Below are 12,481 nucleotides of genomic sequence, written 5' to 3' on the forward strand. Positions count from 1 at the left end.
CCTACACCATGAATCCACTGCTTGTGGAGGCCATTTTTCCCATTTATTGCCCTTGTTGTTAACCTTGTTGTTGTCATTATTATTGTTGTAGTCATTGCTGTCATTGTTGGATAGGACCAAGAAAAATCGAGGAGGGTAAGACAGAGAGGGGGCGGGAATGACAGATATCTGCATGCCTGCTTCACGCTTGTGAAGAGACACCCCTGCAGGTGGGGACAAGGTGCTTGAGCCGGGATCCTTAAGCAGGTCTTTGCGCTTGGTGCCATATGCGCTTAAACAGCTGTGCTACTGCAGACTCCCAGAACATATAATCTTAAAACATTGAATTTCCGGGGTCGGGCGGTAGTGCAGCAGGTTAAGCACACGTGTCGTAAAGGGCAAGGACCATCTAAGGATCCAACCGGGGGCTCCCCACCTGCAGGGGAATCACTTCACAAGTGGTGAAGCAGGTCTGCAGGTGTCTATCTTTCTCTCCCCCTCTCTGTCTCCTCTCCTCTCTCCATTTCTCTCTGTCCTATCCAACAACAATGACATCAATAACTACAACAACAACAATAAAAACAACAAGGGCAACAAAGGGGAAAATAAATATATTTTTTAAAAAAAATTTTAAAACACATTGAATTTCCAAAAAGATACAGAGAAAATAACTATTTCTTTGGCCATGAATTAAATTTAAAAAAAAAAAATGTTTTCAGGGAACCTGGTGGTAGCACAGCTAGTTAAGCACACATGGCACAAAGTTAAGGACGGGCCTAAGGATCCCAGTTTGAGCCCCCAGCTCCAGACCTGCAGGGTGGTCGCTTCACAGGTGGTGAAGTAGGTCTGCAGGTGTCTGTCTTTGTCTCTCCCTCTCTGTCCTCCTCTCTTGATTTCTCTCTGTCTTACCCAACAACAATGACACCAATAATAATAACAACAAAAAGATAAACAAGGGCAACAAAAGGAAAAGAATAGCCTCCAGGAGCTACTTCATACTACAGGCACTGACCCCAGCTATAAACCTGGAGGCAAAAAAAGAAGAAAAAAATATTTTAAAAAATGTTTTCAGTTGGTATTTTTTTTTATAGTTGCCTAGATTTTTCTTGGTTTTGATTTAGCTACAGGCATGTAATAGCCAAACCATGGAAGCAATCAAAGTGCCCAGCAACAGATTGCTGACTGAGAAAGTCCTGCTATGTAACACAATAGAACACTACTCAGCTATTAAGAATAATGAATCCTCCTTCTCTGACCTGTCTTAGATGGAGCTTGAAGGAATTATGTAATATGAGATAAGCCAGAAAGAGAAGGATGGATATAGGATGATCTCACTCACAGAAGTTGAGAAATCAGAACAGAAAAGGGAAAAGCAAAGTAGAACTTTGACTGGATTTGGTATATTGCCCCAAAGTAATGAACTCTGGGAAGTGGGCTTTCTGGTCCTGGTGCATGATGGTAAAGAATGACCTAGACTGGTGCTGAGTGTTTTGCAGAAAATTGAGAAACTTTACAATGTATTGACAAGTTTATTTATTTTTAACTATTAATTTGATAAAAACAAAATTAGGGGGAGTCAGGCAGTAGTGAAGTGGGTTAAGTGCACATGGTGCAAAACGCAAGGACCTGCTAAGGATCCCGGTTGGAGCCCCCGCCTCCCCACCTGCAGGGGAGTCGCTTCACAGGCGGTGAAGCAGGTCTGCAGGTGTCTATCTTTCTTTCCCCTTCTCTATCTTCCCCTCCTCTCTCCATTTCTCTCTGTCCTATCCAACAGTAACAACAATAATAAATACAACAATAAAACAACAAAGGACAACAAAAGGGAATAAATAAATAAATATTTTAAAAATAGGGGGCCAGGGGTGGCGCACCTGTTACAATACGCAAGGATCCAGGTTCAAGCCACCAGTCCCCACCTGCAGGGAGAAAGCTTTGCAAATGGTGAAGAGATGCTGAAGGTTTCTCTTTCCCTCTCTGTCACTCCCATCCCCCTTGATTTCTGGCTGTCTCTATCCAATAAATAAATAAAGATAATTTTAAAAATAAATAAAAGAATCAGGGCTAAAATTTGATATGAAATAATCCTTTAATGTACTTCAATGCTCTGTAACTTTGAGATCCAGGTTCACGGATGTGTAAGTCTGAGGGAGCTGTAGCAGAGACAGTAACAGTATGTGTGAGGTTACGCTTTGCTTTCTGCTTATCAGTGTGTATACCAACAGCCCAAATCTATGTCACCAGCCCAGATGGTGGGCACGAGTCTTGCCATGCACATGACCTGGCACTGCACTTGTGGAATGTCCCTTGGAAAAACTCCAGGGCTATGGTCTCCCTGTCTCTGAATAAATGAGCCCAGAATGGTTGTTCACACTACATGAGGTGCTAGGACTCCATGATAATTTTAAAATGGTTATGATGATTGCTGAATTATGTAGTGAAAGTCTATGCTCACAGGGTAACTGGGACCTTGTTTGCTAAAGAGAGATCACCTGTATTTTCCTATCACTTTTCCCCAGGTTTAAAAGACAAGAAAAAGGCTTGGTTCCTAAAGGCTCTCAAAAGTAAAACACAGAATCAGGCTCTTTATTAACTCTTTATTAACATTTATAGAACAAACTAAGAAATCCCAAACAAAAGCAACACCATCTTCTAAGACATGTAGTAGTCACTGAGGATATTTAATATAAAAAGATGTCAATAGCATTCAGTAGAGAAATATGACATCATCTTTCCTGGAGCTAGATATGTGTATTTGTACAAACATAATTCACTGTCCAAATAGTTTTTGTCGGTGTTTCCTTTTTATAAATAAAAATTATATATAACAGCTTCCCCAACTCGCAATCCAGAAAAACACCAATCTTCATAATATCTTCTAAGGTGCAGTCACATGTTATGGTGGGCTGGTGAAATCAGCAGCAGCCAAAGTGTGGAGAGAGGGGAACTGGAGAATTTCTAGGGAAGGACTTCTTGCACACACCTCAGGGCCATTTGTCTTGTCCTTTAGCTTCTGCCTGCCAGAAATGCTTGCCTGCATCAAAGCCCTCCAACTGTGCAGAGCTAGGTGAGAAAATAAATGCCAGGGGCTTATCCAGGGAGACAAGATACATTCTCCCAAAGGTCACACTCTTTCCATAGAAGGAAATGAGAAGAGTTGAGCAGGCAGTTTCAGGATCTCGATTCAAATCTACCTGAAATATGCCAAATATTTTGCTCAGGTCAAAATAATTTAGAGGGAGACAATGATTCACTTTATGACTTCATATGAACAGCCTGCTGGGATTTGTATACGTGCACACTTGGTGTGAGCACCCCCAATATCTGTTAGCAAATCCACATCTGACCTCAATCTCTTCTCTGCTACTTCATGAGCAAATTTTGGACTGCATTACTGTCCGGGCCCCCTCTCCTCTCCCTTAGAGTGAAAGTGTCTTCAACTTGGATGCCATCAACACTCCTCTCAACAGCATCCAAGCACCCCCATTAACTGGTCAAATTGCCTCACACTTGACTGTGCTGAGGCCACTGGCTGGGCTTTCCCACTGTTTGTCTCATCATCCCTGGCATGGCTGACTCCCCACCTGCCCAGTCTGTCTCTAGCCAATGCTTGGTGTGGTAGGCATTAAAGAGAACAGACCCCTTAGCTCTTTTCTCTTAGTTCCTTCACTTCCCACCATACATAAGTCTCACTGAGACTCCACACAAAAGGCTCCAACATGTTACTTTAGACCGATAACTCTAGAAGCCTGATCACGTGGCAGATCTTAGTCACCACCTTCTCTACCTCTTTATTTCTAACTCAGGAACAGTCGAGAAATGGGTATATAAACTAAGGCAAAGTAAATGGACTGTGAGTAATCATAAGGAGAGCTATTTGCCTGCATTATGCTTTTGTTTGTTTTCTTACCAAAGTCATGCTGAGTTCTGAGTTATAGTGGCTTTGAGGACTGAAACATATTACATTGAGCCTCAAGCATGAACTTTACTTGTATAACTGCTATGCTAACTCACTAACTCCAAACATGCCACAGACACAAGGTTTTACTTCAAAATTCTTTTGAATATAAGCCCCAGATCAAATCGATGGGGTTTACAGTCCACAATATTTATACACCTTTCCCATATTTGGGAGCTACTCTCTTCCCTGATCCAGCTTTCTAGCCATTTTTCCAGCCATGATATCATCTCCCCAGACAATAACTTGGGTCCACCTGCATATCAGAAGTCAGAGTCAGGCAAAAAAATAATAAAGTCTTGGGGCCCTTTGGAATATACCTAAAACATACCTACTAGCCATTTCCAAAATAGAGACCACAAACCTTCATCTGCAGTATTCCAGCCTTTAGGCTCATGATCAGTCAACTATTTGGCTTTATATGTTAACTCTTCTCTCATACACCAGGTTTCAGATGCTAGCATGATGCCAACTGGACTTCCCTGGGCAGATGACCCCACCAATGTGTCCTGGAGCCCTGCTTCCCCAGAGCCCTTCCCCACTAGGGAAAGAAACAGGCTGGGAGTTGTTGTATGCTTTACATTGGGTTCTAGTTCTCCCCCGCCAAGAGAATTGCATCAGTCCTGTTAATTTCGCGGGCCCGCTTGGCCCCGCCCCAAGGGACCCCAGGAGAGAGTTCCTGAGTTCGAGAGTTTCAGAGTTACAGAGTAAGAGAGAGTTCCACAGTGGAAGAGTTTCAGAGGGTTCCCCAGTACAAGAGTTCCAGAGTGCCAGAGTTGGAGAGTTCCTGAGTTCAAGAGTAAGAGAGAGTGTTTGTGCCGCCGCAAAGAGACAGCAGAGTTCTGATTGGTGATTAGTTTGTCTTAGTTTATGAATCGTTGTTCCTGAATAAAGAAATACAGCTTCCCTGCCCAGCTGTTGTCTCCGCGTCTCTGTTACCCGCCATGTAGCTAGCCCGGCCGGCTAGAGCCTACGGAAATTTTAACAACAAATGGCGCCCACGTGGACCTGACCTGCGCATCTCTCAGATAAGTAAAGACAATTTGGCTACCTATGCACTATGGCCTTCTCTTCTGCTTGTGAAGAGATCTCCAAAGGCCTCTGCTCTTTCTTCACGAGACTGTTTTGCTGTTTCTGGAACATTTATCTCTGGACCACTCTGTGGTTTCCACTCACTCGGGCGAACTCAGAACAGCCAGCGGGAAGAGCCAGCGGGCGGGAGGCAAGGCACAGAGCTGCCGTTTCCACCTGGTTAAACAGCCAGCCAGCCGGCTGCGCCCAGACAACCATGCGCACCGCGCCCGCAGCCCCGCAGCCTGCAGGAGGCCGAGGCCAGCACACAAGAGCCCCTGGAGCCCGAGGCCAACACGCAAGAGCCCGAGGCCAGCCCACAGGAGCCGGCTCTTCACCGCGTGGCGCAGGGCACTGGACGCGTGATCCCTCCATGCTGCTCGGCCACTGCGAACGGGGCAGCAGACATGGCAGGGCCATGGGGCAGGGCCGCGGCGGCCTATCATGGCCGCCACCCCTGGGCACCTAGGCCCACGCCTTCTGCAAAGCTGGCCTGCCTGCCCTCTTTCTATAAATTCTGGAACGAACCCGAACCTCCCAGACCCCCGGGCTCCCTGCCAAAACTGGGTCCGGTCTGAATGCAGACAAGCTGGAGTACGCAGAGATTTGTGCAGAGATCGCAACCTGCAATTCCTAGAAGTGGAGCTGCGCGGGAATCCACCTCCGGATGGTGAACCCCCCCCAACAACTAAGACAGTACAGATTTAAATTTGTGTTTAAAATGACATGTCTTCGTAACAAATGTTTCTCTCCTTGTGTATTAATGACCGTGTTTATGTGTATGTTTAAAGTCTGGTAAACAGTAACTTTAAGGCTAAATTCTTACTAGACAAAGTTAAATGAAAAAGGTTTTCAACGTAATTCTCATAAAGATAAAATTAACTTACATTTAAAGTCTGAGGTAAAAATTAGTTAACAATCAATATATTTTAACTAAGTTAGGCTAAACAAAAGGTTAAATAGACTTGTTGATATGTAAAACTCTCCACTACCTTCTCTATTAGAAATGGTAGATCGCACAATGGCTATGCTAATTATTCTCATGCCTGAGGTTTCCTCTCCAGCCCACACCTAGGGTGTGTCTCTATCTTGAATGGGTGTAACAAAAGGTTAAAAGATGTTGTTGATATGTAAAAGTCTCAAATTCCTTCTCTATTAGAAACGTTGGATCGTGCAGTAGATATGCTAATAACAAGTTTTGTTTCATAGTAAGTAAGTTGCAGCCAGCTGCCTTTGGGACTCTAGGCCGTTCCCCGCCCCCATACAAATGCCCGTCGAGGCAAGTAGCCCCCCAGAGGCAAGAAATGTTTTTTTTTTAAACTGATAAAGTTTAGCCCACAGAGACAGATATGGCCCCCTCAGGCCTTCCCTTGGCAACATGCTGGTTTTTGTTATATATGTTTCTGTTCACCCCACACCCTTGATACTATAGTCATTTAGTTAAAAAGAAAAGGGGGAATTGTCGTATGCTTTACATTGGTTTGTTCTAGCCCTCCCCCGCCAAGAGAATTGGATCAGTCCAGTTAATTTCGCGGGCCCGCTTGGCCCCGCCCCAAGGAACCCCGGGAGAGGGTTCCTGAGTTCAAGAGTGCGAGAGTTTCAGAGGGTTCCCCAGTAAGAGAGTTCCAGAGTTCCAGAGTTGGAGAGTTCCTGAGTTCGAGAGTAAGAGGGAGTGCTTGTGCCGCCGCAAAGAGACAGCAGAGTTCTGTTTGGTGATTAGTTTGTCTTAGTTTATGAATTGTTGTTCGTGAATAAAGAAATACAGCTTCCCTGCCCAGCCGTTGTCTCCGCGTCTCTGTTACCCGCCCGTGAAGCTAACCCGCCCGGCTAGAGCCTTCCGAATTTTAACAACAGGGAGTACAGATTGACCTGCCAACACCCATGTTCAGCAGGGAAGCAATTACTGAACCCAGACCTTCCATCTTCTGCATCCCACAATGACCCAGGATTCATACCACCTGCGCTTAACCTGCTGCACTACTGCCTGACTCCCCTAGTGTTTCCTTTTTATAAATAAATTTTTTTTAAAAAGTTTTTTTTGGGGGGGATCCAGAAAATTGGGCTTGCCTGATCCCACGACTCATGGGTTGACTTTTTCATTGCTTTACATTTCTGCGGTAGAGAGAGGAGGGATACCACCACACCGCTCCACCACAAGTGGAACTTTCCCTCCCTGTGGTGCTCTTGTGGGGTGCTCAGACCTTAAATCTCATATATAGTAAGGAAAATGCTCTCCTGTGTGAGACAACTGTGTCCAGTGTTTATATTCATTACTATTTATTAGCACAGTGTTCAAGACAAGGCGTATAGTTAGCACGTCTCCCACGAGGAATGGCTTGGGAAGCTGCTTTGAAGATGGCTTGGCGGAAGCGCCTGTAGGAATCTTCAGAGGGGATAGAGTTAATTGGAATTGCAGGAATAGATTTGTTGGTAAGATCACTGAAAAGACGCCAGTTTCCTACAGGCGCTTCCGCCAAGCCATCTTCAAAGCAGCTTCCCAAGCCATTCCTCGTGGGAGACGTGCTAACTATACGCCTTGTCTTGATGCTGAATGCGAGCAACTACTAAAGCAGGATGATGAGTCGGGCGACCCAGATGTGGCTGACCATCTCATTGCCTCCCTGGATGCAGCATGCCAAGCCCGCTGGCAACAACTCACGTTAAGTCTGAACTTCACCCACTCAAGTAGGAAGGCCTGGAAGCTTCTTCATAGTCTGGGTGCCGGTAGCCAACCCTCTCCCGTCTCCCATCCTCCTATATCTCCAAACTCAGTGGCCAGTCACCTAACTCAAGTTGGACGTGCTAAGATCGACCCAGTCTGAAAAAGAGAAATTTCCCATGAGTGGTCATCCCACTTCCGTTTATCTTGTCCATCTCCAAAACTCTCTCCCTTTACACTGTCTGAACTGGAAGACGCTTTGAAGAGGGTTAAACCAGGAACAGCTGCTGGCTATGATAACATCACCCCAGAACTCATTCTTAACCTGGGTCCTGCGGCAAAGAAGTGGTCGCTTCATTCCTGTCCCACATCTTGGAATCTGAGTCTATGCCCAAAGTTTGGCGTCGTGCGAAGATTATAGCGGTTTTGAAACCAAAGAAAGACCCAACACTGGCCGCCAGCTATAGACCAATTTCTCTCCTCTCCGTGTGATACAAGCTCCTTGAGAGGCTGCTTCTGTCATGTATTTCTCATCTTACAGAGAAATTCCTATCACCCGCCCAAGCTGGTTTCCGCCCAGGAAGATCTACTTGCGAACAAGCCCTGGCCCTCTCAACTTACATTGAAAATGGATTCCAGAAGAATTTAAAGACGGGTGCTGTCTTTGTTGATCTCACAGCAGCCTATGACACGGTCTGGCACCGTGGTCTCCTAGTCAAGATCTCAAGATGCCTGCCTCCATGGGTGGCCAACACTATATCGTTTCTTCTCCAAAACAGAAGATTCCGGGTGCATCTGGGTGACAAGTCTAGCAGATGGAGACTTGTCTCAAGTGGCCTCCCCCAGGGCTCTGTTCTGGCTCCTACGCTATTTAATATTTACATCAATGACCTCCCAGAAACTTCTTCAATAAGTTCATCTACGCTGATGACATCTGCTATGCAACTCAGGCATCCAAGTTCGACATCCTCGAGGAAACACGAAAGACATGTCTCTGATATCTGATTACTGTAAAAAATGGCGACTAATCCCTAGCACTGCAAAAACGGTATCATCTGTCTTCCATCTACACCATGCCTCGGCCTCGCGTGAGCTTAATGTGCAGCTTGGCGATATGAGAATCCGGCATGAAGCCCAGCCAGTCTATCTTGGCGTTACCCTCGATCGCACTCTGTCATTTCACGAACATCTCATAAAAACTGCAGCAAAGGTGGGCGTGAGGAATCACATCATTGCAAGACTGGCCAGCTCCTCATGGGGCGCGAGTGCTTCCACACTATGATCATCATCTCTGGCATTATGCTACCCGGCTTTGACCTAGCACGTTATGATTGGCCCCTCCTCAATCGCTATCGAACAGGCCATGGCCGGTGCGCCGCTATGTTCCATCACTGGGGAGCCAGAGACGACCCGAACTGCCCCTGCGGCTACAGACAGACTATGACCCACATAGTCAACGACTGCCACCTCTCCAGATTCAAAGGAGGTCTTTAGGCTTTGCATCAGGCTCAACCTGATGCTGTTGACTGGCTACGGAAGAAGGGCAAACGCTAGAAGAAGAAGAAACTGGATTACATAAGTGTAAAGTGTCTACTTTAATGTCTTATTTGCTCATAAATTCCAGAAATTGGTAGCTATTATGATGAGTTAAAACTAAAATGGAGAATGGAGATAATATGTACATTTAAGTATTATCACAGGATTAAGTATAATGACATTTTCTGGACTGAACAATTGCAATGTATGTTTCTATTAAAACTGTATGTTTTAATAGAATGTAAACAATGTATGTTTAAAACAATGTATGTTTCTCATAAAAACTGCAGCAAAGGTGGGCGCGAGGAATCACATCATTGCAAGACTGGCCAGCTCCTCATGGGGCGCGAGCGCTTCCACACTACGATCATCCTCTCTGGCATTATGCTATTCCACTGCAGAATACTGTGCCCCAGTATGGTTCCGTAGCCCCCATGTCCACTTGGTCGATTCCAAATTATATTCCTCCATGAGGATCATTTCTGGAACCATCCGTTCCACCCCGGTTCCATGGCTGCCTGTTCTTAGCAACATCGCCCCGCCAGATATTCGTCAGGATGCGGCATCATCTAAGTTCATTTCCCACGTCTACACTCGAACGGACCTGCCAATATACGCAGATATCTTCGCCCACCCTGTCCAACGCTTGACATCTCATCACCCAATCTGGTCCCCTATGCCTACACTGAACTTCTCTGTTCCAGTCTCTTGGAAACAGAGTTGGCAGTCAGCTGAGGTAAAGAACAAACACCTCATCATAGACCCCTGCAAGCGTCAACCCGGCTTTGACCTAGCACGTTATGATCAGGCCCTCCTCAATCGCTATCGAACAGGCCATGGCCGGTGTGCCGCTATGTTCCATCGCTGGGGAGCCAGAGACGACCCGAACTGCCCCTGCGGCTCCAAACAGACTATGACCCACATAGTCAACGACTGCCACCTCTCCAGATTCAAAGGAGGTCTCGAAACTTTACATCAGGCTCAACCTGACACTGTTGACTGGCTACAGAAGAAGGGCAAATGCTAGAAGGGTACACTGGTGAGGTTCTTTCAACAAGCAGTGGTTGAAGCATGTCTGCAGGTGTCTCTTTCTCATCTTTCTCTACCCCGTCTTGCCCTCTTCTCTCAATTTGTCTCTAACCTATCCAACAACAACAAAAATGGGAAAAAAATGACCACCAGGAGCAGTGGATTCGTGGTACAGGCACCTAGCCCCAACTCTAGTCCATGTAGTGCAGAGGCTCACCCCAAAGAGCTAATATAATGAACCATTAGCCGCTGTGTCATGTATCAGGTTACATATCTCTCTCTACTCTTTAGTATACAACTTATGCTGAAACGATTGATTTTCTTTGTGAACATTTATGGGTTGGGATAGGTAGCTTAAAAGTTATGCAAAGAGACTCTGATGCCTGAGGCTCCAAAGTCCTAGGTTCTTTCCTCCACATGACTATCAATCAGAGTTGTGCAGTGCTATGGTAAAATATAAATAAATAAATAAATAAATAAATAAATAAATAAATAAAAAGAAAAACAAAAGTTTGAAAAAAATATTTACGTGTGTTTGAAAATTACTGGAACAACTGAAAGCTTTATTACTTTTTATGGTTTTACTTCACTGTGAATTCTTTCATATCTAGAATAATGAAATATTTTCAACACTGCTTACATTCATCAAATTTCTCTCCATTTTATTTCATGTTGACAAAGATGACTGGCTTGAATCAATGTTTTGCTTTTTACTTTCATGGGGTTTCTCTCCACTATCAGATCTTTCATGTCTCCAAAGAACACTGGCTAAAACGAATGTTTGACTCCATTGTTTACATTCATGAAGTTTTCTTTCTTTCCCGTGATTTCTTTCATGTAACTGAAGAGAACTAGAATACATGAATGCTTTATTACATTGTTTACATTCGTAGTTTCTCTCCACTGTGAGTACATCCATGTAACCAAAGAGAAGTGGAACAGCCGAATGCATCAGTACATTGTTTACATTCGTAGTTTCTCTCCACTGTGAAATCTTTCATGTATCTGAAGACGACTAGGATAACTGAATGTTTTACTACATTTTTTTACATTCACAGGGTTTCTCTCTACTGTGAATTCTTTCATGTCTACGAAGACGACCAGCTTGACTGAATGCTTTACTACATTGTTTACATGCATAAGGTTTCTCTCCACTGTGAGTTCTCTCATGTAACCGAAGAGAAGTGGAACAGCTGAATACTTTACTACATTGTTTACATACAAAGGGGTTCTCTCTACTGTGAATTCTTTCATGTCTCCCAAGTTGACTGGAAGAAATGAATGTTTTACTACATTGTTTACATTCATAGGGTTTCTCTCCAGTGTGAATTCTTTCATGCCTATAAAGCTGACCAGGTTGACTGAATGCTTTACTACATTGTTTACATTCATAGGGTTTGTTTCCACTGTGAATTATTTCATGTATCTGAAGACGACTGGGATAACTGAATGTTTTACTACATAGTTTACATCCATAGGGTTTTTTTCCACTGTGAGATCTTTCATGTAATTGAAGAGATTTAGAATCTCTGAATGCTTTACTACATTTTCTACATTCATAGGGATTCTCTCCACTGTGAACTCTTTCATGTGTCTGAAGCCTTCCAGAACAACTGAATGTTTTACTACAAAGTTTACATTCATATGGTTTCTCTCCACTGTGCGTTCTTTCATGTGTCCGAAGATGACTGGAACAAATAAATGTTTTACTACATTGTTTACATTCATAGGGTTTCTCTCCACTGTGAGTTCTTTCATGTATCCGAAGATGACTGGAACAAATAAATGTTTTACTACATTGTTTACATTCATAGGGCTTCTCTCCACTGTGAATTCTTTCATGTGTCCGAAGAGTCCCGGAACAACTGAATGTTTGACTACAAAGTTTACATTCATAGGGTTTCTCTCCACTGTGAATTCTTTCATGTGTCCGAAGATTCCTGGAACGCTTGAATGTCTTACTACACAGTTTACATTCATAGGGTTTTTCTCCACTGTGAATTCGTTCATGCTCCCGAAGATAACTGGATCGCCTGAATGTTTTACTACATTGTTTACATTCATAGGGTTTCTCTCCACTGTAGATTCTTTCATGTTTTTCAAGATGTATAGAATAAGTGAATAATTTGCTGTATACTTCACAATCTTGAGATTTTCTACCATTTTGACTTTCCTTGTCCTCAGAGACTTTCACTGCTGTATTACTGTAAAACAATGAATAACTAATTAATGACTTTTTAATGTATAAAATT

At 44.1% G+C, this 12,481-nt stretch overlaps 1 protein-coding gene across 6 annotated transcripts in view; it reads right to left on the reverse strand.

Annotated features, from left to right (window-relative positions):
• LOC103127055 (zinc finger protein 709-like) overlaps positions 1-12,481 on the reverse strand; it is a 1,044,365-nt gene that overhangs the window by 308,221 nt on the left and 723,663 nt on the right. The window contains exon 6 of one of the 6 annotated variants that reach the window (XM_060182143.1): positions 10,424-12,433. The exons of the other annotated variants lie outside the window; for them this stretch is intronic. Coding sequence (XP_060038126.1) covers positions 11,266-12,433 — 1,168 coding nt within the window. The 3' untranslated portion in view covers positions 10,424-11,265. Of the gene's footprint in view, positions 1-10,423; positions 12,434-12,481 lie in introns of those variants that run through there. 6 annotated transcript variants of the gene reach the window in all.

This window comes from Erinaceus europaeus, chromosome 23 (genome assembly GCF_950295315.1).
Source record: "Erinaceus europaeus chromosome 23, mEriEur2.1, whole genome shotgun sequence".
Taxonomy (NCBI): Eukaryota; Metazoa; Chordata; class Mammalia; order Eulipotyphla; family Erinaceidae; genus Erinaceus; species Erinaceus europaeus.